The following is a 26,697-nucleotide window of genomic DNA, read 5'->3' on the forward strand; positions in this document are numbered from 1 at the left end:
AGAAGATTTGTTGCTCTAACCCATCTTCCAAATCCATCTCTATTTAGGAGGAGGATGAGTTGATCCTCCAAATCTGAAGGGAGGATGAAAAATGGAGAATGTCTTCCAAAACACTATTCATTCTATATTTTTTATTATATTACAAATAACTTTTAATATGTAAATTTAATTTTTATAAAATTGACATCATTAAAAAATATGAAATCATACTTTTAAAATGAGTATAATATTAAATATATTTTTCAAAAATTTTAAAATTAAATATTTGTTAATGAGCAAAAATTACTCTTTGATGAAGGGAGGATGAAGGGTTTTGAAGGTTTGTGGTTGAAGTTTGAGTGAATAATAACACACTTTATATTTACTTTTTGAATAAAAAAAATTATTTTCACCCTCTTGGTAAGAGGATTGGGTTGGAGATGCTCTTAGGCCAAGTTTGGCATGATTGAAAAAAGACAAAAAGTTAAAAAGTCACTATCCTATTTAAGTCACATCATCTTATTTAAGTCACATCACCTCTCTAACACATCACTTCAAACCCAACCCAAATCCAACCCATAATTTATAAAAAGTCAAAAAGTACACTTATTTGGTCTTCCCAAACTAGGCCTTAGTTTGTCCGTGGACAGCTGGTGACTACAGATGTGATGTGACTGAGCACGTGTGGGTGTGATGAGAAAGATAGAAAAAGGAGAAGAGAGAGAATATATATGACGATAGTCAATGCTTCCGGTGATAACGGTGCCGGCGATAGCTTTTGTTGTCTTGCAGGTGTGAAGAAATGTAGAGAGAGAGAGAGAGAGAGAGAGAGAATATATATGGTTCGGCATTGAAGTTAAACTTTCAAATTTAAAATAGGATAGAAATTTTAAAAAATTATTTTAAATCAATTATACTAATGATCTCTATAATTTGAGTTTTGTATTATTTTAATTTTTAATTTTTTAATTGTGATATATTGATCCTAAATTTTAAATTTTGTTCTAAATAAGGATAATTGAAAATATCATGACTCAATTTTAAAGGCAAAATCGTCAATTTGATAAAAATATAAACTAATTTAATAAAATAAATGTCAAAAAAATATTTTTAAATTGTTAAAAATTATTTTTACCTACTAAAGATAAAATTATGAAAAATTGATAAATCGTTTAGACATTTATTTATTTTTTTATCAAATTAATTTTTATTATGTGTGTTGATGATGATTATGTAAAGAGTGACTGTTTTTATTTTTATTAAATTAGTTTTTATTTTTTCAAAAGTCAAATATGGTGACAACTTTAATATCATTATTAAATTAATCCATTAAGTCAAAAAATCTAAAACTAAAAATATTTCATATATTAAATATATTGATTACACATTAAAAGCATAATAACCACCCATTGCATGGTCATCATTCAAACACATAATAAAAAATAATTTGATAAAATAAATAAATGTCTAAAAGATTTATCAATTTTACATAATTTTATCTTTGGTGGATAGAAATTATTTTTAAAAATTCACAAAAAAAATTTTTGACATTTATTTTTTTCAAATTAGTTTATATTTTATCAAATTGATGATTTTATCCTTGAAATTGAGCAATCATATCTTCAAGAGTAATGCTAGAGATTCAAAAATTTCTACCAAATGTCTCATATGGGTGTGAGACCTATACAATGTGGGTCCCATGTGGGTCTCACACCCATGTGAGACATTTCGTAAAATTTTTTGTCAAACTTTTAGGGTCTCTAGCATTTTTGCATCTTCAATTGTCTTTATTTGGAATAAGAAATTCAGGGTTAAATGTATTATAATTAGAAAGTCAGGGATCAAAGTAACATGGGCCCCAAACTATATGGATTATTAGTGTAATTTGCTCTATATTTGTAAGGCACTGGCTTCTCTCTAGTCTTAAATCGGACTAAAGGGTGTTGTTGGGCTTGTGAAGGTCCACCACATGTCCCGTTTTGATAATCTGAATCGTTTAATGTGTAAAACTCGTCGAGTACTATATGCTTGTAAAACATCACGTTGATAGGATATCGATAGTTACGTGATCAAATCAGTTTTGTATAAAAATAAAAAATAAATAGTGAAAAAATAAACGGTTGTTACAAAACTGATCTAATGAGATAGCTATCGATATCTGATCAAAGTGATTTTTTACAAGTATAAAATACTCAACAATTTTTACATATTAAATAGGCCAAATTATTAAAATGTGACCCGTAATGAGCCCCTGTAGGTCTAACAACATCTCCCAATCTAATCTAAGACTAGAACGAAGCTTGACCTTATTTTTAATTTGTTTGAGTTTAACGTTAACTCCGTCTGCCATTCTTCAAGTCTATGCGGTGCTGTTGTCCACGCAGGGAAATTACAGATTATTTTCGAATTATTATATGCCCTCTTAATTAATTATAATTTATTTTGTCATTTCATATTCTTTAATCACCTAATTTATGAGTGTTTTAAGAAATTGATAAAAAATTAACTTTTTAGTTTTTTTGGATTTTTTTGGTAGTTTTTTTTTTTTTGACAAAATGCTGGCTACTTTTGGCTAAAAAAAAATTAAAAAGTCAAAAAATTAACTTTTTTAACTTGTTCTCAAAGTGAGCCATAATATCTCATTTACCCACTTCTCTACTAATTATAATAATATGGAATAACATGACTTTGGTCTCGTTTGGGAAGTGACTATTTTAGTAGACTATTTTAGTTTTTGACTATTTTAGTAGGTTAAAATTTTTATGTTTGGGAAGATGATTGGATTTTTTTGTGGTTGGATGTGATGTTTGTGAGAGAAAAAGTGAAATGATTATGGGTTTGATGTGATATTTTGTCTTATTAGCTATTTTAGCCTATTTTATCTTTTTGTAAATTTTAGCCTAAATTGGACTATTTTTTTTCTTTCCAAACATCCCTTTTATATTCCGGAATTACTAATGATTTATTGGATTGGTGCATCGGCCCTGTTTGGTAAAACTGTGGAAAAGTGCTTATAGCTTATGCCTAAACAGCTTATAGCTTATAACTTTCAGCTTAAGCTGATTTCCAGCTTATTCTTAAAGCATCTCCTGCTCCACTCAAAGAATAAGCTGTTTTCTGACTTCCACAAAACTATAAGCTATAAGCTATAAGCTAAACCAAACACATCAAAATAGCTTAAATTAAGCTGAAAGCTGAAATAAGCTGAAATTAAGCTGTACCAAACAGGGCCATCATCTGGCACTTCTGACGTGGTGCCCTAGGGGCAACGAATAATTTCTCGCAAAAGTGTAAAGTGAGTGCTAGCGTGTCAGTGTATCACGTGAGTGTTATTGAATATATAAGTTATTGCGCCAAGTGGTCTTCCAGTTGTTTGTGTACTTGTTATATTGGGGTGTTTGGGAAAAAAAAATAGTCAAATTTAGGTTAAAAATCACAAAAAGATAAAATAGGCTAAAATAGTTAATAAGACAAAATATCACATCAAACTCATAATTATTTCACTTTTTCTCTCACAAACATCACATCCAACCACAAAAAAATCCAATCATCTTTCCAAACAAAAAATTTTTAGCCTACTTAAAATAGTCAAAAACTAAAATAGCCTACTAAAATAGCCACTTCCCAAACGAGGCCATTGTGAAAGCATTTGTATCAGTGTTTTATTCATAATATAAATACATGAGTTTATTGTACAATTTTTTTATAATAATATTACATTCTTTTAATTTGTTATTCTTAAATTATTTTTAATGATGTGACATTAAAATTAGATTTTATATGTTAAAATATTTGACAAATTAAAATATAACAATTGTTAAACACATCATTAAAAGTGATTTTTTAAAAGTGATAAATGGTGTTGTTTGGTAACACTCACGTTTTCAGTTTTCAGTTTATATTTACAAAAATTTTAAAAACTCAAATAAAAACTTGTATGATAAATTTTTGATTTATAAATCAGTGGTCTTAGTTTATAAATTTGGCCAAAAAATGTAAACTCAAAAAATGTGTTTCCGTTTTGAGTTTTGAGTTTTTTTTTTTTTTTACCACCCAACACTAACCACCACCTACCACCATTTTCCACCACCATCTTCCGTCACCACTACCCATCCACCACCACCACCTACCACCACTGTCCACCACCCACCTGCCACCCACCCGCCACCACCCACCACCTGCCCGCACCACCACCTGCCACTCGCCGCCACCACCACCACCCACCCACCTGCCACCCGCCGCTACCACCACCACCCACCCACCTGCTACCCATCCGCCACCACCCACTACCCACCATCTGCCGCCGCCACCACCACCACCTACCATCTACCCACCCACTTGCTATCCACCCGCCCGTCACCACCCGTTACTACCACCATCCGCCCGCCACCGCCTACCACCACCATCCGCCACCACCCACCTGCCACCACCCGCCACCACACACCACCATCACCCATTACCCACCACCCACCCGCCACCACCGCCCACTACCCACCACCACCACCACCACCTCCACCTATCGTCATCCACCCACCCACCACCACTACCACCACCCACTCGTCACTACCCACCTGTCACCACTATCCATCCACCCGTCACCGCTTTCCACCACCGTCTTTCGCCGTCACCACCCGTCACTTGCTACCACTTTCCACCACCGTCTTCCGCCACCACCACCGACTCACCCACCACTTGCTACCACTTTCCACCACTGTCTTCTGTCACTATTACCACCACCTGCCACTATTTTCCACCACCGTCTTTCGCCATCACCACCCGCTATCATTTTCCACCACCGTCTTTGGCCGCCACCACTCGTCGCCACCCACCACCTGTCACCATTTTTTACCACCGTCTTTCACCATCACCACCCACTATCATTTTCCACCACTGTCTTCCGCCGCCACCACTCGTCACCACCCACCACCACTTGTTATTTCTCACTTTTTTTATATTTTTAAAATTTTTAAAATATTTTGTCTAAACCAAACACGTTTGTAGTTTATGTTTTTCTAAAAATAAAAAAAAAACCAGTTTATAAAATTTTTGTAAATATAAATCGAAAACGTAAATGTTACCAAACAGGCCGTATTTCAACTATTTTTTAATTTTTGGGTCTCAACCTAGTGTGTCAAACTTAACAGCACGGGACACGGACATGATACCAACATGTATATATGTAAATTTTAAAAAAATGAAGGACATAGTATGTTAAGAACACGCGCAAAATATATAATTTTATATATTTATTATAGGTTATATTTTATGTCAAATATTTAATTTTATTGAATATATCAGCTCTAGGTATGCTAATTTAGTTTAAAAAAATTAAATTTTTTATTTTATTTTTTAAAAAAATTATTTTTCAACATGTCTGAAGCATACATGACCTTTAGAGAGATGCCTGTACTTCATACAATGGTCAGATAGATGGTGATGGTATGTATGTTGGGTGGGGTAGTGGAGGTGGAGCTTTAAGTTTGATTTTACAAACTTCCCTATTAACCAAAAAAAATCCACCACTACACTCTGTTAACATTAATAAAAAGAAAAAAAAAATTTTATAACTCGGTATTCAAAAAATTATAGCTTGTTTCGTTCTGATTTTGAGAAAATAGTTTTCAAAAAATTCTATATTTTTATTTTTCATATTTTAATATTTTTAATAAATTTTTTTAATATTTTAAGTATTTTTTTTTAAAATTTTAGACACACCTAATATAAATATACATAAAAAAATATAATATTTATGAAAACAATCTTTAAAAAATATACTAAATACCAAAAAATACAAAAAAAATATATAAAAATTTAGTTCATTTTTCATATTTTTGTGTATTTATTAATTTTTTAAAATATTTTTTCACAAATATTTTACTATTTAAATACATCTAAATAAGGTACATCTAAAAAGTAAAAAAATTATTTAAAATTTTAAAAAATGTTCACTAAAACTAAAAAAATACAAAAAATAAAAAATAAATTTTCAAAAAACTGAATTCAAAAAACTAAAACTAAACACACTTGTACTTTAAAAGTTTCGAACTTAAAACCTTAAATAAGTACATTCATAGATTCTAAACGTTAACTACCAGACCAATCCATGAGGTTAACATTAACATTTCATTATTTGATAAATTTCTCCTTAAATAGTTTTAGGCAATGTTTTGCATGAGTTTTTTTTTTTTTTAGAGTCACAAAAAAGATAAAACATGCTAAAAAATTAATAAGACGAAATGTTATATCAAATAATAATCATTTTATTTTTTCTTTTATAAAAGTTAAAAAACTCATCACAAATATAACTTTTTAATTCCAAACTAAAATAATTAAAAAGCTAAAAAATCAATCCTCATTTCAAACCAAGACTTACATACCAATATAAATCATAGTTGAGTGTAGCGGTGAGTACTAGTGGCAGTGAATTTTTATTATTCACATGCTAAACATGTATAGTAAAATTTTATTACCAATGTTAATTTATATAATGGACTTTTATTTTTATTTTTATTTTTATTTTTTTATAGTTTCAACAAAAAAAAAAAAATCTAAAATTATTAATTTTATTAAAATAGATATCTTTTTCATAAGTAATCAAATTTTAAAATTTGTAGAACAAAAATAAGGTATTTTCGAAAATATATTATACACTACGTAATAAGCACCTGTTTGTCCTTTCAACAATGCTAGGTAGTTCAAAAATTTATAATTAAAATGACTCAAATCACTCAAAAGGACATCGTTTCAAATGTAAAACGACATAAAATGACGTTATTTTGACAAATTTAAACCATTTAAACTTCAAAATTTTAAACTACCAAATATTTTCCTCGTCCTTTATCCAATCAAAGTTCATTAAAGTTGTATGGGGGATGGACTTTTTTCAGCAATGCAGTGGCTTTACAATCAAAGCTCATTAAAGTTGTATGGGGGATGGACTTTTTTCAGCAATGCAGTGGCTTTCCTCCGGTTTCGAGAAAAAAAAAAAAAAAGTTGAGACTTTTTTTTTTTCTTGACCTCTATCACTCTTAGGCCCCGTTTGTTTTGTTGGATATAAAATGGAGGATATAATATGATGTGGAATTTAGTCAGGATATATAATGAATAGGATATAAGTATTGGATAGTATATCCCCCAAGTCATGTTTGTTGACTTGATATATAAGATTGGATATATGTTATGCATGTTTGTTTTACAAAATATATTGTGGGATATAACAAGTAATTTTCAAGATTGCCCTCATAATATTATATTATATTAAATTAAATTAAATAATATTATATTATATTAAATTCAAAATTTATATTAAATTAAATTCAATAATATTAAATTAAATTAAATTAAATTAAATAATATTATATTATATTATATTATATTATATTATATTCAAAATTTGTATTAAATTAAATAATATTATATTAAATTAAATTAAATTAAATTCAATAATATTTATATTAAATTAAATTCAATAATTATATTATATTAAATTAAATAATATTATATTATATTAAATTAAATTCAATAATATTTATATTAAATTAAATTCAATAATTATATTATATTAAATTCAAAATTTTATATTAAATTATATTATATTAAATTCAATTCAATAATATTATATTAACTTAAATTAAATTAAATAATATTATATATTATATTAACTTAAATTAAATTAAATAATATTATATATTATATTAACTTAAATTAAATTAAATAATATTATATTATATTATATTATATTATATTGAAAATTTGTATTAAATTAAATAATATTATATTAAAGTAAATTAAATTCAATAATATTTATATTAAATTAAATTCAATAATTATATTATATTAAATTAAATAATATTATATTATATTAAATTCAAAATTTTATATTAAATTATATTATATTAAATTAAATTCAATAATATTATATTATATTAAATTCAAAATTTGTATTAAATTATATTATATTAAATTAAATTAAATTAAATAATTTAATATTATATTATATTAAATTCAATAATATTTATATTATATTAAATTCAATAATATTAAATTAAATTCAATAATTATATTATATTAAATTCAAAAAAATATATTAAATTATATTATGTTAGATAGAAAAAAGGATAAATTGGACTTTTTACATCATATCCCCACCAAGGGGATATGATATAATGGGGGGGGGTGTGGTATTGTATATCCTCCACTTTTGGGGGATATACAATCCCACCGGATATTATATCCCCTTCAAAAAAAAATTGCAAACATGGGATATATGGACCCCACCGGATATAATATCCAATCCCAATCTTTATATCCCCCAATCAAACAGGGCCTTAATGTATTAGGATTGATTAATTTTTTACTTTTTATTTTTATTTTTTTTCCTCCTATCACTCATTGACATGTGTCTGTGAGGGTTGTGAGGGTCAAGAAAAAAAAAAGAATCTCTATCATTTCTGGGTTTTGAGGTTCAAGTTTCGATTTCATTCTATTTAGAAGCAATCACTTGGGCGACAGTATATATAATTGATAGTACGAACTTTTTAAATCTATATATATCGTATTTAATGTTAGAAGTATGGGTTCAAATTTTCGCCTATGTGCGAATCCACAAACCTTTTTTCCTCCAGCCTATATTTAGACTGGAGCGTGTTGTTGGCCTTCTGTGGGCCCATCACAAGATACATGTCGATAATCCAAATCGTTTAATATGTAGAAATTGTCGATTATTTCATTTTTGTTAAAATTTAAGTTGATCAGATATCAGTAGTCATTTGATTAGATAAAATTTGTGTCAACGATAATTATGATTTTAAAAATAAATTGTTTACACAAATGTGATCTAATCAAGTGACTATTGATATCCGGTCAACATGATTTTTTACAAAAATGAAATACTTGACGAGTTATACGCATTGAACGGTTTAGATCATCAAGATGGATTCAAAATTGTCCCACAATGGACTGTTCAGTTGTCTAGTCCAATTGGAGACCGTCCAAGTCCTTACAGTAAATCCCATTTAACTAAGCCTTCATTTGACATGTTGGTTATTTTAGTTAGCTTTTTGACTATTTGTTTTTTATGAGAAGAAAAAAGTTGGTTTGGGTTGATTTTTGAATATTTTTGTAGTTGAATAGATAGTTGTAAGAAAAAATGATTAATTGATATGAATGATATGATATTTTATTTTATTGACTATTTTAATTTTTTTTTAAAAAAAATCTTTATTGACTTTTTTAGCTGAAAAAAAGTTGATAACATTCTCATGAACGTGACGTAGTAATAAAATTTTAAAATTTGAAAGAAAACTCATGGAAATAATGTGATACAAATTTTGGAATGTGTAAATACTTTGAATTTGAAATTTTGAATTTTTTTGACATTTTTCTCAGATTATTAACCTTTCTTTTTTGACCTTTTTAAAATCTATTCATTAATTGCAAAAAATGATAAAAAGAATCTGATTATTTTTTTTATAGAAAAATTCTCCGATATGCAATGTACACCATATGTAATCTAACCATAAAATTACATTAATTTTTACAAATTTATACAAATGATCTTATGTAATTTTCTAAAAATTTATGTAATTTTATGATAAGTTTATATACATTGGATTATCTTTTTACAGAACTCTAAAGATTGTTCTCGCTTTTGGATTGAGTTAGGAGCATCTCAATGTCATGTATTCCTTTTTTTTTTTTTTTTTTTTTTTGTCAATAATTAGATGGTAGATAAGAATTGGATTACATTAAAATAAAACTTATTAGCTCAGGCACCAAATTAAAAAATATATATTATAAAAAAAAATTGAAAAACAAGGTCATATATAATAGTTTATGTTAAAATTAAACAAATTCAAATCTAACACGTACAATTTATTTGTCATTGTTTTTTAATGGTTAAAATACAGTTATCTGTCACTATTGCTGAGGATACATTAATTTATGAAAAATGCTTGGGAGCACTAATTAGTGCTCCCACTAATTAGGTGGCAGTGGGTCCCGCCATTAATGATGTGATGTTTTGGTCTTGGAGTTGTGTTTTTTTTTTTTTTTTTTACTTTTTTAATTCATTAGTGCTATTAGAGCATCTCCAACCCACTAGGCATATGATGTTTGTTAGTCAAAATGCCTAATATGACTCACTTTTTTTTAACTCCAATGCACTAGGCATATGATTAGGCATTTTGGCTCATCTCAAATTCACTAGCTACATGTAGCTAGCCTTCAAGACTAGGCAAAATGTATTTAATCATTAAGATTATTTCCCTCCATCTTTGTTGCTGACGTGGCATTCTATGAAGTTAATAATATTTGGATGAATAGCTAAAATAAAGAGCATGGTTGGAGTAGAAACATGAAAAAATTGACAAGCAAAATAAAATGTATACTTTATAGTAATATTTAGATAGGTAAAATGCCTACTACCGTTGGAGATGCTCTTAGTGGTGATGTTTTTAGTGGGATGAATCATTGTTGTTAATTTATTTGTCATGACATCATCAAGAAATTAAGAAAGAGGGTCCAAAGATGATAAAGAGAAGTGTACAATACAAATCAACTACTTGGTTCCTTTTGGATCGGCGACCCTTTGTTCTTATCCCCCACTTGCTGTGTCGCTGTTATTGATTGCTTCCAATTAAACACAAACTTGGCTTCAAAAATGGCACACTTGGTTTTGATTTTCATGCTTTCTCTTTCGATGATTGCTTGTTCATCTAAGCTCGTACTCGGTTACTCTGTGGTTGAGTCTCTCCCAGGATTTGAAGGACCCCTTCCCTTTGAACTTGAAACCGGGTGGGTGGGTCAACTCAGTATACTTGATTCATTTTTTTTCTTCTTCTCTGTTTTTGCATGAATATATAGTTGATTAATGTTATGTTATGTTATGTATTGTGTATACATGTATGTGTCAGGTATGTGGGTGTGGATAAATCAGAAGATGTACAGCTTTTTTACTACTTTGTTAAGTCTGAATCCAACCCCAAAGAGGACCCTCTGCTTCTTTGGTTGACAGGAGGCCCAGGCTGCTCTGCTTTCTCTGGTTTCGCTTATGAAATAGGTAAATCTTTCATCTCCAACTTCACTTTCTTTTCTCTCCTCAAATCCTTGTATTGTATTTCCCATTTCCAACACAATAGTGATGATAGATTTGGGATTTACTTGTTCACGGATGGATGAACCGTAAAGCATCTGTATTATTACGGCACCCACCCAACAATAATCTGCATATCAGTATTTAGTTTGACTTTCACATCATGTGACCTCAAAAAGAAGACAACAGCTTCCCTTAAGTGAGAGCTGTAAGACCATCTAAATTTGAGTAAACATTTTTAAATTTTTTTTTTTGATATTCTTCATTCTAATGCTAAAACTAAAATTTTCATTACATTTTTTACATTCCCGATTGTCCGGGAGGACGTCTGAATGAAAATAAAAAAACTGTCAAAATTACTCTTGGTAGACATTTGGAAGGATGTCTAGCCGAGCCGTAAATTTAAATTTAATGAAAGATGAAAGGTTCCATTCATTTGATGAAAATTTGAGTTTTTTCTTGATTTAATATGATTTTGATGAAAGGGTTGGAACGTCTCATTTGACTCTTTTCATCAAATTTTAAATTTGATAAAGCATCGATACTGGATTGGAGATGCTCATGGACTACAAGGAGGTAAGGGTGGTTGTTATGGGTAGAAGGTCTAGACACTGGTTGTCGGTGTTGGTGAGGCAGAGTCGAATAGGCAAGAGGGGAGAACAGGGAGGTAGGTAATGAGATGATGAGGTATAAGATTGGGTGTTTTGGGCATGGTTTTTTGTTTTTTTTGGGGGGTGTTTTTTTTCGGGTATGGCTTCTTTCCAGTCCGGGATCGAACTGGACCATGCTGTTGGGCTCGTGGGGGCCCACCACGGGTCCTGTTTTGATAATCTGAACCGTTAAATGTGTAGAATTCGTCGAGTACTATATGTATGTAAAAAATTACGTTGATTGGATATCGATAGCTATATGATCAAATCAGTTTCGTATTAAAAAAATTGGACGGTGAACAAATTAACGGTTGACAAAAAACTGTTTTGATCACATAGCTATCAATATCCGATCAACGTGATTTTTTACAAGCATATAGTACTCGACGATTTCTACACATTGAACGGTTCAGATTATCAAAACGGGACCCATGGTGCGTCCCCACGAGCCCAACAGCACAGTCCAGTCCGATCTCGGACTGAACAGAAGCCATACCTTTTTTTTTTCATCTTTAGTGTACTTTTTTTTGAAAATTATTGAAAGAGTTTTACGTTTTTAGATTCAGCCTGATAAGATGTACCAAAAAAGTATAATTTTTTTTTCAAAAAAATTCAAAAAACAAATATAGAAAACACAAAAATAAATCAAAATAAGCAATCATTTTTAGTTTATTTTCATCTTTAGTGAGGTTTTTAAAACTTCTTTAAAACAAGTATACTTTTTAAACAACTCTGATTGGTAGCTCGAAAAAGGCGTGGCTCGAATGGCCCGACACCAAAACGATGTCATTTTGGTGTTTTTTTTTTTTTTCGTTGTTTTTCTGAAGATGAATAAGAAGAAGGGAGAAGAAAAAGAAGAAGGGTCTGCCACGCTGGGTCTGCAGATCTTGTTCATTATCTTCATCAACATCAACATCAACATCAACATCAACAAATTGCAACAACATCATCATCATCTTCATCAACAAACAAAAAAAAAATTCCTTGGGTCTGCAGATCCGGATTGATATTATCATCATCAATAAATTTTTTTTTTCAGATCCAGATCTACTTAGAAAAAAAAAAAAAAAGTTTGAAAGAGAAGATTGGGCCGTCGATCTCCACCACCATCACCGACCATCACCGTCGATTCTCTTCTCTCCTCTCTTTTCTCTTTTTTTTCTCTCTCTCTCTCTCTGTCTCTCATTTTCTTTTCATTCTCTGTCTATGTTCGAAAGAATGAAAAGGAAAGAAAGAAGAAGAAAAAAAAAAAAAAAATGCCCAAAACGACGTCGTTTTGGGTAGTTCGGGTCATTTGAGCCGGACAAAATTCGAGTTACGAGTCATTTTTCCTTTTTAAATTCATCTCGATAAGGCAGATTAAAAAAATAAAAAAATTGATACGATTTCAAAAAATACTAAAAAAAAAAATTGAAAAAAAAAGTGGCTTTTATTTTTCTCCAAAATGGGTAATCCCCTCATCTCTTAGGTAGCTGATTGATATATTAGGTAAATTATAAATATACTTCTTCATATTTGCTTAAAATATGAATTGTTCGTTGTGGTTTGAAAAATTACAAATATCTCCCTGTCATAATTTTTTATTCAACAGAATTAATTGAAAAAGTAAAATTTTTAGGAAAAATTATTTATAAGTCCTATTAGGGAGATTTATGCTACATATGGTCCTATTAAAAAATATATGTTCTTATAAATCCTGTGGGAAGTTTGTTGACACATTTACCTTCAATATTAGTTGTTAATATCATAAATAATAGTAAAATCATATATAGGAAATTGAATGTTATCATAGATCATATCTATATAAACGTAACGTAATGTGACACCTACATAAACGTAACGTGACACCTATGATCTATGACAACATTTAACATTTAATTTCCTATGTTACCAAAGATCATATTTATATGAAACGTAACGTGACATCAACATAAACTAGCAATATTTTCACATTTAATTTTAAAAAATAAAAACTCATTAAGTTTGTGAAACGTAACGTGACACGTTACGTTACGTTACGTTTATGTAAGTGTCACGTCACGTTACGTTTATGTAGGATCTTGTGGAATACATTCCTATCTAAATAGGACTTGAACCTCTATAAGAAATTACACAGGATTTAACCTATCATAAGTGTCTGAAAAAAGACTTATAAATAAGTCTCCCAAATTTTTAACTGTTTACCAATAATAAAATTATCTGAATTATTAATTGAAATAAAATTTTAACATTATTAAAAAATGTTAATTAATTTCATGATTTATTAATAAAAGGATCTATTTGTTATGAAATTAAAAAATTTAGGGGATATAATATAATTTCTAGAATTACAAGAGATAATTTGTAATTTAAATAAATTTTAGAGGGTGTGTTTGCAATTTACCAAAAAATAAAGATGTAGTTTAAGTTCGTTGACGTGTGACCGCTAGTTATTAATCATCCGTAAATTTGGGATTTCACCCATGAGCGGTGAATAGGAGTTGTTTGAGAAGTGTTAGATTAGTATGCTTTTTGAATTTTTTATGAAAAATGTGAAATATGGATTAGGTTTGAGTTGATGTGGTAGAGAGGTAATGTGACTTGGCGTCGTTTGGGAACAGGCTAATTTAGTAACTTTTTGGCTAATTGGCTAAAAAGGTAGGTAAAAAAAAACTTGTATGTTTAGGATGACTTTTTGACTAATTACGAAAAGCTGTGCAAAAAGTAGAGAGAAGCCGTAATTGTTGACTTTTTGGTATGACTAATTGGCTAATTGGCTAATTTAGTAACTTTTTGACTAATTGGCTAAAAAGGTAGCATCCCAAAATAAGATAATTGTGACTTAAATAGAATAATGTGCTAAGATAGCATGTGCTATTTTAGCATATGCCAAACAGCCACTAAATGCAGGTTGCAGATTTACTATACGTCAAACCTTCGTTGGACTGGATAGATATTTTATTTTTGAGTTCTGTTTCAATAATATAAATTGATTATATTTTAAAATTTATTAAGTATATCATTCTTATAAAAAAAATAAGTTGATCGAATAATAAAAATTATGTGTTCGAATCAGTTTTGGATAAAAAAAATATATGGTAAAAAAATAAATAGTGTATTTAAAACTAATCTAAACACATATTTTTCGTCATCCGATCAACTTAATTTTTTAGAAGAATAACATATTCGATAAATTTTAAAATTTAAACGATTCGAATTATGAAAATATGACTAAAAAATCAGCCCAATAAACCAAACTACATTGTCCAGTCCGATGAAGAACCGAAGACACTCTAATCTCATCATATATATATATATATATGCTATATGCCATATGCCATCATTTGGGAAGTAAGTTGATTTTTTAGTTTTTTAATTATTTTAACCTAGACTAAAGAGTCTCATTTATGATAAATTTTTAATTTTTTTAACTTTTATAAAATAAAAAATAAAATAATTATAATTTAAATATCATATTTTATTTTATTAATTTTTTAACTTATTTTATTTTATTTTATTTTGAACTATTTTAATCCTAACCCATTATGCCAAATCTAGCATATGAATGTAATTTCATTCCAATGTTGCTTTTTTAATAGCAACAGGTCATTCTGACAGTTCAACATGATCATTGATCAACAAAAGTAGTCATGATTGTTCAAATGACGTTTTTCTGATGCACCCAAAAAAAATTATGATGTCCCAAAAAAAAATTGTTCAAATGACCTTTTTCTACGGTTTGTTTTTGTTTTTTTTTCCTTTAAAAATCTCCCTCCATTTGTTGACTTTTTTTTTGTAATAAAAAATAAAATTTAATTGTCTATATTAAAAATTAATAGAAATCAATAATAATATAAAAATAAAATATAACCTAATATATGTACGCTTTTAAAAACATTTAAATTAAATATATTTTAAAAATAAAAAATAAAAAATAAGCAATAAAACGAAAACAAAAAATTAAGCAGTTAGAAAATAATGTTTGAAAATCAAACCAAATACACCCAAAAAAATAAAAATAAAAAATAACTAAGGAGTGTTTTGGAAAGATAGTTAAAAGTGAACTTTTTAACTTTTTTGACTTTTCGACTTTTTTTTTTATGAGAGAGAAAGTATGCTAAAGAGTTAGAAAGTAACTTTTAACTTACTTTCCAAAGTACCGCTAAGTAGTGTTTTGAAAAGTTGATAAAAAATTAACTTTTGCACTTTTTGACTTTTTTGATGGTTTTTTTGACAAAAAAAAATTGGCTTCTTTGGTTAAAAAAGCTAAAAAACCAAAAAATTGACTTTTTTAACCTCTTCCCAAAGTGCCAAGTCCTATGTTACTTTTAAGATTAGTATTGAGATCTATCAATTTTTAGCGTTTTTCATAAAATATTCCCAACAAGTTCATTCTTCATAATGGTATATGCTATCTCAATTTTACCCCTCATTTATTATGAACAATAATTTCATAAATATTTTTAATCTAAGCAAAATTATATTTTTTTAATCTTAAAAATTATAATATTTTATTAAAATATTATAAACCACAATAAAAAAAATTATCGATAAGTTTTATTTTGTTTCAAAAACAACTATTGAGTTACATCAAATTTCAATTGACAAACCCTTTATATTTTCTTTTTTATTTTATAAATTCTTATAAAAAAATTCAATTATTCATAATAGTATATTTTATTTTAAACTTTCATTAAAATATGAGCCAAAAAATTCATAAATAATTTTAATTTATTTAAAATTTTATAATAATAATATTTTTAATTGTTGAATTAAATGAATTTTTATAAACAAAAACACATCAACTATCTCATGTATTGAGAAATATATAAATTTGCCATAGTGTTGTTTTTCATAACTCTTTGGAAATTTAATAGAATTTAAACTTTTTAAATTGTTTATACTAAATAAAATTCATAATTGGAAATAATAAAAAATGATGCATTTTATACTAAAGTTGTTTTGATCCAATTGTTACTTATATTTTTCAATTTTAATTAAGTTAAAATTATTTATAAATTATTGTTCATATTAAATGAGAAGCGTAAAATTAAGATAAAATATATCATTATGAAGAAATAAACTTTTTGAAAATATTTTATGACAAATAGATCTTAATTCTTCATATTCAAACTTGATAAGATTTAATAGTAATCTTAATAGTAAAATAGAATTTATTGATTATTTTCCTATCGGAGCTGCTGCAGAGCTCTAATTAGAGCATCTGCAGTACAGCTCTAATGAGCTGTCCAGCAAAAAAAAAAAAAAAAACAAAACAAAACAACAGTGAAGTAGAAGACAAAAAAGGGAGAAGAAAAAAACAAATTAGAGCTTCATTAGAGGTCTTTTTTCAGAGGTCTAAATCATTTTTCTTTTCCTATTATTTTCTCATTGGTGGGACCATGACCATATACTAGCTCAATGGTTTGACCATGACTGTAAATCGGTTCGTTGGTCCAACTGTGGCCGTAAATTGGTTCGTCTGGATGGGAGAAATCCTAGTCAAATCTTAGCCATACATCGACTCTTCTCATTAGATTTGACAATATTATAAATAAGTTATTTATTGATTTATTTTTATCATATTAATTTTATTTATATATATATATATATATTTTTGTAATAAGTAAAAAAAAACAATTTATAAATTATATCCAAAACAATCTTTAGAGTGTGGGAATTGAATTGACTGTTTACGAAAAGATATACAAAAAAAAAAAAAAAAAGAGTGATAAGACAATTTATAATAATTTTTTTATTATATTTAGTCACTTCCCAAACAAGGATCCCAAATATTACCAAATACACATACCCACACCCCTGTGGAATCATATCACATGAGAAGTTTCGTAAAAATTTTAGTACAACATCTGTGATCCGAACATTTTTGTTAAATTTTATCTCAAATCTTTTTTTAAATCTTGAGTTTGACCTAGTGATCTTAGAATCACTGATTATAATCTACCTTTACTAAAATTCTCGAATCTCTTGCACTTCCATGCACTTGCACCTTGTGTGTGCCGTCTATCTCTGTTGGATTCATTATGTCAAGTTTTAGAATATAAGAGAATAAAGTCAGAACTTTTCTACGGTATTATCATTAGGGTTGTATAAAATGTCGCTAAAATCGTATCAACTTGTTTTGATTTATTGGTTAATAGTGAATTAAGTTTTAAAATTTATAATCCGTTTTTGAAATCGTTCCATTCTATTAGAGTTAATACATATATTTTTTTTAACATCTAATGAAATATAAAAATAAAAATGCGTGTGAGTGAGATTTAAGATGTGAATTTTAATAAACATTAGTAGTAGTTATATATATGAAAAACATTATGTAAAATTAATTTATATTATATATATGAAAAATATTATACAAATTAATATTATCTATTATACAAATGATTGATAATTATTTAAAAATATTTTTCAATCAACTAGTAAATTGAAACCGCTCCAAACTGCGATTTTGTTATTTATTCACGATTTACTTCATAATTTCACTTTTAAAATGTCCGAACCGCGCACACCCATAATCACCAATATAGACACTTTCTTTTTAGGGAAATTACTCAATAGTTGGATAGAAATAAAAAATATTAAATAAAATTATACAAATATGGAGGGGTGCAACTCAAAGTAATAAATAAAAAATTTCTAATAAGGGAATATTTGTAATTTTTTAAATCACAAAAATAATTTCATATTTTAAGTAAATTTTAAGGGGTGTATTTGTAATTTACCCTCAATAATTAATACAATCTCCTCATTTTCCCTACAATTCTAACTAGTGTTAAAAAAAATTTAAAGAAATAAAAACTATTTTGACCCCTATAAAATCTATACAATTTTACTACCGTTCCTCCAAATATAAGTAATTTTATCATGCTCGAAACTTTTGAAAAATCTCACTCCTAATGCAATTTTGAGTATTTAAATATATATATATATATCTATATATAAAATTTGGTCCCACTAACATGCATATAATCTTAGGGTTTGGCTTCACGGACTAGAGTTTGCTGTTGGGCTTGCGATGGCCTACTACAGGTCTTGTTTTGATTATATGAACCGTTCAATGTATAGAACTCATCGAGATCTATATGCTTGTAAAAAATCACGTTGATTGGATATCGATAACTACGTGATCAAATCAGTTTTTTTTTTTTTATAAAAAAAAAAGAAGGTGAAAAAATAAACGGTTGATAGAAATCTGATCTGATGAAATAGCTATTGATATCTGGTCAACGTGATTTTTTACAGGCATATAGTACTCGACGATTTTTATACATCGAACAGTTTAAATTATCGAAATGGGACCTATGGTAAGCCCCTACGGGTCCAACAGCACCCTTTAATCTAATCACGGACTGGAAGAAAGCCAATCTCATAATTTTACTTCGGCACCCTTACAAATTCTAAATGATTACACTTTAGCCCTTTTTGTACAATTTTTATGTTCCTCACTAGTCATGTATACATGTAAAAAAATAATTGATCCTAAGGGATTTGTGTTGAGTGAATAGTGCAGAAAACAAAAAAAGGAAACAAAATTGAAGGAAATAAAATCAGAGAATAAAAAAAAAATTTAGAAAAAAAGGTGCCCAATCGATTTGAATTGGTGATTTATTGAGAATATATAATGGCTTAACTAATTTGCAGGTCCACTAAATTTTGCGGCCAACCAGAAAGAAGGGAGTTTGCCCACTTTAGTCTTGAATCCAAACTCATGGACGAAGGTAGATAGAATATACGAAGGCTGAGGCTATTATTGTCATACTAGTTTTATATGCTTTAAAGAGCAACTATATATAACTATCTAATGCATTAAAATGTTATATGTTACCTTAACATCAACCATAGTTTGTCTAAAAAAAAAAAAAAAATCAAATTGATTTACTAATTATAATAACGTATTTCATCACGTTTATCTTCAAAAAATAGACGATTTATTTTTAAAGACATATATGGTATTTTTTTTTTTAAAGATAAATACATAATTGTGATTTTAGGATAAATTTTATTTTATTTTTTTATGAATGATCTGCACACAGGGGCTCACTTTGAAGAATGACCCCTGATGGGACTCAACAACAATGCCCAGCCCATTCCATTTCCAAATGAGATGGATTGGAGACGAATTTGTGAGAGGGAAAATGAATCCCACAATGAGATCCACTTGTCCTCTCACAAAAATTTGGATTGAAAGTCAAATTGACGGGAGAGAAGCGAGTTTCCTCCAATGATTCTGTGCATGCGCAGATATGATAGCATTAATTTGATCATAATACAATGATAAATATCAGGTGGCAAGCATAATCTTTGTAGACTTGCCTGTTGGTACTGGATTCTCCTATGGAATGACATCAATTGCTTCTCAATCTACTGATTTGCAATCATGTGACCAAGCTTATGAATTTCTCAGAAAGGTACCTTTTTAACTATCCAATAAAAGCAACATGAAGCAATGCTTTAGAGTGGCTTTTGGAGAGTAAATGAAGAACAGTTCATAGCATAAGCCAGTTGTACATAATTTTAGAATTAAAAAAAAATATATATATAATTTTATTGTTTGAAAACATTTTGCAGTGGTTGATTGATCATCCAGACTTCCTCTCAAATCCAGTTTACATAGGTGGAGACTCGTACACAGGCATTACTGTTCCAATTATTGTTCAACTGATATCAAATGGTAAGAAAGTAAAGGATGAGCGAGAGAAAATTTATAGAAATTCTAGTGGTACAACTCTACAATTTGCTACTAACGTATACATTGATATGTGTAGCTAGACATCTAACGGGCATATCTAAGTAATTCGAGTAAATCATACATGAAAAATCTGAAAAACCTTCGAGATATTGATTCATGATTATATTTCAATTTAAAACAATGAATATTAATCCCAATCAAACAATCAACAACAAATAGGTATAACGATTTAATGTGAAAAAAAATCACAATTGGAGCATCTTAATGAACAAAAATCATAGGCTAAAGTCACAAAACAATTCATTAAGATGACAAAAACGAATTACACACGAATATCCTCAATTAACTAGCGAATTCACGCTTGAATTAAACTAAACCCAATGTGCCTCTTCCAACAGCATCTTCACAGTTTGACTCGGGTCCCAAAAAGCCCAAAAGGTTGAGGGCTGGTCCTGACTAGACACTCTTATGTGATTCCATGTAACATAAATATATGTTGAAATTGGTGAAAATTACCCAGTAACAAATTGATACTATTTTAAAAATTTAGGATTTAAATAATTAAAAAGTTTTGGTTTAATTAATTATTGAGGTCAAACTTTGGAATTTATTTATTTATTTATTTTTTTGTAATTTCCAAAAATGAAAATAGAAAAAAAAAAAAAATAATGCTATATGCATTGATTTGAAGAAGGGATTAATCAAGTGTACTGTGTTGCAACGCAGGAAACGAAGCAGGCATTAAACCTCTTTTCAATCTCAAGGTTTGTACCTCTTTATATCTCTTTTCTGTTACAATAACTAGGTCAGTGGTGTTACATGTACTAATTAGTATTTTAACTATTGTATTAACACTAGTTATGATATTATTATTGATCTCACGCATTAATTACATTATAAATACCAAAAACCTTTTAAATTATGACACATTATCAATTAGTACACTAATTAATATATTAATTGGTGCATATAACATTATTCTAACTAGGCCACTTATATAGTATCTTTTGGGTTGATAGAAATATGAGAATTAAATTTTAATGCTTCACAAAGTTACGAAGCGTTTTCTTGTGATTCTAAAGGAGTGGGACAAATTCTATTGGTAGTCTACATTTAGTTTTTATAATTTTAATTGTCTCGATTTTGATTATGAATTTTTTGCTTTGTCTCAATTTGATTTAATTGATTACAACTGTTAGCATTATTTTATAAAAACAAAGCACATGAGTGGAATGTCTCATACTTTTAGGGGCATAATTGTATACATGATCAATTCAATGAGTAAACATCAACCAATTTAGAGATAGTTTTCGTAAAAAACCATAATGGTATTACCAAATTGACACAAAATCTAAAATGAGAATCAAATAAAAGTATAAGTACAAATGATACAAGGGTCGACATAAGGATTACTAGTGTAATTAAAAAAAAATCATATAAAATTTTCATGCATAATTATACATTTATGAAGATAAATTTGTTTACAAAAATGATATTTACAAAAATGATATTATCATATTATTTTTGTTATTTATTGATTTATTTATTTTTTTCCATAAATTTTATATATGAATAATTCTTTTCATTCTGAAATGGTTTAGGGATACTTACTTGGCAACCCATCTACAACTCCTAATGACCGCAATTATGCAATCCCATTTGCTCATGGAATGGGACTTATTTCAGACGAACTTTACGAGGTGATTTAATACTTCGAAATAAATCCTCTCTCTTTTTTAAAATCTACTTAAATTAATGTCATTTCATCAGCAATGATAACAAATCACAATTGTCCCATATTTTTTAAATAAAGTGTTGATCAAACTAATATTCCTCCTTACATGTGACATGGTTTCATAGATAAGGAGAATAGACTGAACAGATTGAGTGTCTAATGGCAAAGGTAATGAAAGAGACCATGAAACACCGACACTTTGAAACATCTGCCGTAGTGGAGTTAGACATTGGGACAAGTATGGGACACGCCAATAGGTGCAGGGCAGGCTCTGGATACAAGTCGGGGAAGTTGTCGCTTTGGGCCCCGGAAAATTAACCTAAAAAAGGCTTCAAAATTTGGTTAATTATTATATTAACCTATAAAAAAAAATCTCATTGAAATTTAAAGGCCTAGACAAAATTCAGTTATGATTTAAAACTAATTGATATAGTGAATTGTTTGAAGTTATTGAATAGTTATTTTCCAAATGTATAGCTTATATATAGAATATGATTGCCGATCAAAATATATATATATATATATATAGAATATGATTAATTATACTACTTGCAATTATTCTTTTCAAATTAAAATTAATTAAATCTTACCTTTACTCAACTATGTCAAATGAAAGATTAAATAAATTACCAATTTTATCCATTGAAAATTAGTCAAATGAAAGATTAAATAAATTACCAATTTTATCCATTGAAAATTATTTAGCTTATAAGTTGGATTATGTAAACTAGATTAGTAATTTTATAGTTAAAAATGCCAGAAAAATGATGTTTAAGTGATTTTTGTTACATTTTGTTTACTTTTTATTTGATACTTCATTTTATATTATTTTGGTCATTTTCTTATTGTAAACTTTAACGTATATTTAAATAAATTTTAATAGATATATATACTGGAAATAACCTTTTTATGAGTACTGTCATATACAAGAAAGAAAATAAAAATAAAATTAGACTCATAATTATTTTTAAAAAAAATATGTATGAAGGTCCCTTGTTAAAAGTCCACTTTGGACCTCGAAAAAATCAGTGTTGACCCTGAATAGGTGTCCTGTCATTTAATTAATTTATTTCGAGCAAATACCCTGGGGACACACCAATTAAATCTTTTTTGTTTGTTTGTTTGTTAATGCATTTGATGGAGGTTAGATTTTGAATGGCGATTACTTTTTACTTAGATATAAATAATTAATTGTTCATCCATTAAAGAAAACATGAACGATAAGAGATAATATAACAGTGAGATTTATTTTTTAAATATTGAATTAGTATTAATTTTTGTTAATTTAATTATTTGTGGATGTGAAATTAATTTTATAGCAATTAAACATATATATAATATTTTTTTTTATTGTCATGTTCCTCCTTTGTTTGAGTCCTCATTTTTTTGAAAAAGTAAATTACACTAACCTCCCTTGAGATTAGAAAAAAATACAATAAGTCCCATAAATTTGACATAATTTTTGATAACTCAATATCTGGTCCAAAGGACTGACTAATCCATAGAACCAATCCTACCGTCCACTTGTGGTGGTTCTAATTAAAGTCAAGGTAAAGCCTCATATAGATTGATTCCTCTAATAAATTGTTTGCACGTAAGAGGTTTTTAACTTAAAACCTTGGGGGGAGCATACTTCCAAAGCCCCAAGCCTTGACCACCAGGCCAATCATTTAGGGTTACAAATTTGACATAATTATATTGGGTTCCCTTAAGATTTTAATTCATATAATATTTGGTCCCCTTTTCATCAAATCAGTCGTACGAATGAAAAAAATAACATTATTACGTTTTACCTATCTTTGTGTCTTCATACCATCTGTATTAGTTTTGATCTCATTAATATTACTGAAAATGAGGTCAGTATATTTATGTCAAAACTGTAGGGCTTGTTGTATTTTCTCTAAAACTTAAGAAAGGTCAGTGTAATTTATCCTTTTTGAAATCACTATATCACATGTCATGTTTGTGTATATGTCCGTACTGCTTAAGATAGAGACAATATGTGAATTCTATTTTTTCAGTCATTGCAAAGAAGCTGTCAAGGGGAGTATTTGAATATAGATCCCAACAATACATGGTGTTTGCAGGATCATCAGGCTTACTCTCAGGTCAATATATTATGTTCTGTTCTACAAACCCTTCCATTACTTTATTGTGTGCCTTTTCTTGGATACTAAACTGATGAAACTTCTTTGTTTGTGTTTGTAGTGTATTGATGGAATTGACACTTCTCAAATTTTGGAACCATCATGTGGTTTTGCTTCTCCAAAACCACAGGAATTGTTTAGTGAAAGAAGATATGTCGACGAGAAAAACATAGAGCTTGTTGTTCGTCAACCATCGCCTTGTGATTCTAGTCGTGTAAGCCCTCCTAACTTTTCCAATAAGTTGCTCCCAATTTAGACTTAGCATGGTATATCGTTTAAAACAAAAAAAAATGAAAAATTAGTGGTAATATGCTATGGCATTAAGAAAAACAAATGGATCAAATTTTGATTTTTAGTAAGGTTTTCATAAGCTATGGTCCATTTTGGATTCAAAATTTTATACCAATACCGAATGAATTGATTGAAATATTAAATTTAAATACTTTTTGTGTTATGACTTTTTAAACATTAGAAGATGAGTTATCAATTTTACACATTTTACAATAGAGGAGAATGATTTAATTAGTGAGGGCTTCCCATGTAACTAATCCGGCCAAATTGAAGAACTGCAAAAATGGCTTTTGTCCAGGGCATGGATGTGAGAGGCCTGTGAACCCCACACTTGGTCCTACAGGTGTTATTGAAAACATCAGCCCCTCACAGCCAATATTAGATGGTCTAGTGCACAAAAGAGAAGTTCGGCAAAGTTTGGCAATTACAAAGTTCAGTCTATCAAAATCTTTTTGAAGCTTACAAAATTAATGTTGGAGCTGCCAATTGTAAGAGTAGCTCCAATGGGAAGGCTATTTGAGTTCCCATACCTATATTATAGCAGTCTGGTGCTTTAATGAAGCTATCATTGAAGTTGCTAAATTTTAGCATTGCTATCCTTGGTATCAAATTTGACACAAGTTTTAGTAGATTTGCGATTTTTTTTTCATTGTTTGTGTAAAAAAATAATACAAGTATTCCACAAAGTCGGTGAAGACCAGAAGGGCAAACCCCAACGGGAAACCTTTCACCATGCCACATGTTTGGAGCAAGGTTGCCAAACTTTTACATTTTTGTATTATGGCATAGCTAAAATTTGACAATGCAATTCAACATTGTTGATGCTCTAATATAGCACTTGAAATTGCACTGATTTTATCCCAATGATCCCATAAGTATGGTTTGATAAGGAGAATATCTTATTACCATTTGTTTGCCATCCTGAATTGTAGATCAACGTGTACAGACTTTCCTATTTTTGGAATAACAATGATAGAGTTCGAGAAGCGCTCCATATCCGAAAGGTACACTTGAAATTATTTCTTTAGAATCAAATTTTTAAATAGCTGTATTGAAAGAAGAATTCTTATTAGTTGCAATATAGAAGCATTGGGTGGATTGAGCAAAACGTATTAGAAATTCAGAGATTTGGTAACTCAAAAACAGGCCATAGTTGAAGGGAGTTTATTATAATTTTTTCCTTTTTAAAATATCATCAACTGCAAAAAAAAAAAAAAGAAAAGTGTTTTATAGTAGCTTACCTGTCGTATCATTATGAACCAATGGTATCGGTTATAATTGATACGTATTTTGAATTGGTTAATACACATGCATTTTTTATTAGGTAAATTACACTTTAGCCCCCTCAAATATTGTCCCATATCACTTTATTCCTTGAATTAAAAATTGTAACACTTTAACTCCCTCATCTATTAGTTTTTTCAATTTGGACATTTTTAACAAAAATACCTTTTTAGCTATAGGATAATTACCCTTGAACTATCACCCAATATTACTTTGTTTTACCCCTCAACTAAAAAATGCTACATTTTTTGACCTTGAATTATAAATTTATATAATGTAAATATTCTTTTAAGGACATGTTTCTTAAAGAGATGAAATGATATCTCAAATGGAATGCCTAAAATGATAATTTATTTGGTGTAATTTTTAAAAACTATTTTTGAGCTTTTTAGTTTTCTTGTAGTGAACTTTTTTAATATTTTAAAAATATAATATTTTTACGTACCTCTAATTTAGATACATTTAAAAAGTAAAATATTTATGAATAAATCTAACAAAACATTCACTAAAGATAAAAGAAATACAAAAATATGCCAGTTTTAATTTTTTTTATATCTTTATATTTTTTAGTTTTTCATCTTTTGTGAACTTTTTTTTAAAGATTTTTCTTCACAAATATTTTACGTTTTAGGTATATTTAAATTAAACGCATTTTGTTTTTGATTAAAATATGAAAAAGTTTTACTGAAAACAAAATAACTCAAAAACTGTAGTTGAGTTGAAATACCAAACAAAGTGTAGTATTTTTTTGGTTGAGGGAAGTAAAGTGATACTAAGGCCTCGTTTGGGAACAGGCTAATTTAGTAACTTTTTGGCTATTTGGTTAAAAA

The 26,697-nt window shown here is 28.5% G+C and overlaps 1 protein-coding gene across 2 annotated transcripts in view; it reads left to right on the forward strand.

Moving 5' to 3' along the window:
- Positions 1 to 10,515: 10,515 nt before the first annotated feature.
- The window catches only part of LOC114278180 (serine carboxypeptidase-like 7), a 31,593-nt gene continuing 15,411 nt past the window's right edge, over positions 10,516 to 26,697 (forward strand). For both annotated transcript variants that reach the window (XR_014358508.1, XM_082912264.1), the window contains exons 1-10: positions 10,516 to 10,773; positions 10,893 to 11,038; positions 19,363 to 19,439; positions 20,007 to 20,129; positions 20,290 to 20,392; positions 21,137 to 21,174; positions 22,012 to 22,110; positions 24,167 to 24,253; positions 24,354 to 24,506; positions 25,516 to 25,587. Coding sequence is in view for 1 of the 2 variants with exons in the window: in XM_082912264.1 (XP_082768390.1) it covers positions 10,640 to 10,773; positions 10,893 to 11,038; positions 19,363 to 19,439; positions 20,007 to 20,129; positions 20,290 to 20,392; positions 21,137 to 21,174; positions 22,012 to 22,110; positions 24,167 to 24,253; positions 24,354 to 24,506; positions 25,516 to 25,587 (1,032 nt within the window). In the remaining variant the exon portion in view is untranslated. The remainder of the gene's footprint in view (positions 10,774 to 10,892; positions 11,039 to 19,362; positions 19,440 to 20,006; positions 20,130 to 20,289; positions 20,393 to 21,136; positions 21,175 to 22,011; positions 22,111 to 24,166; positions 24,254 to 24,353; positions 24,507 to 25,515; positions 25,588 to 26,697) is intronic.

The sequence above is a fragment of the Camellia sinensis genome, unplaced genomic scaffold (assembly GCF_055761805.1).
Source record: "Camellia sinensis isolate YWXY unplaced genomic scaffold, ASM5576180v1 Unanchor3, whole genome shotgun sequence".
NCBI classification, from domain to species: domain Eukaryota; kingdom Viridiplantae; phylum Streptophyta; class Magnoliopsida; order Ericales; family Theaceae; genus Camellia; species Camellia sinensis.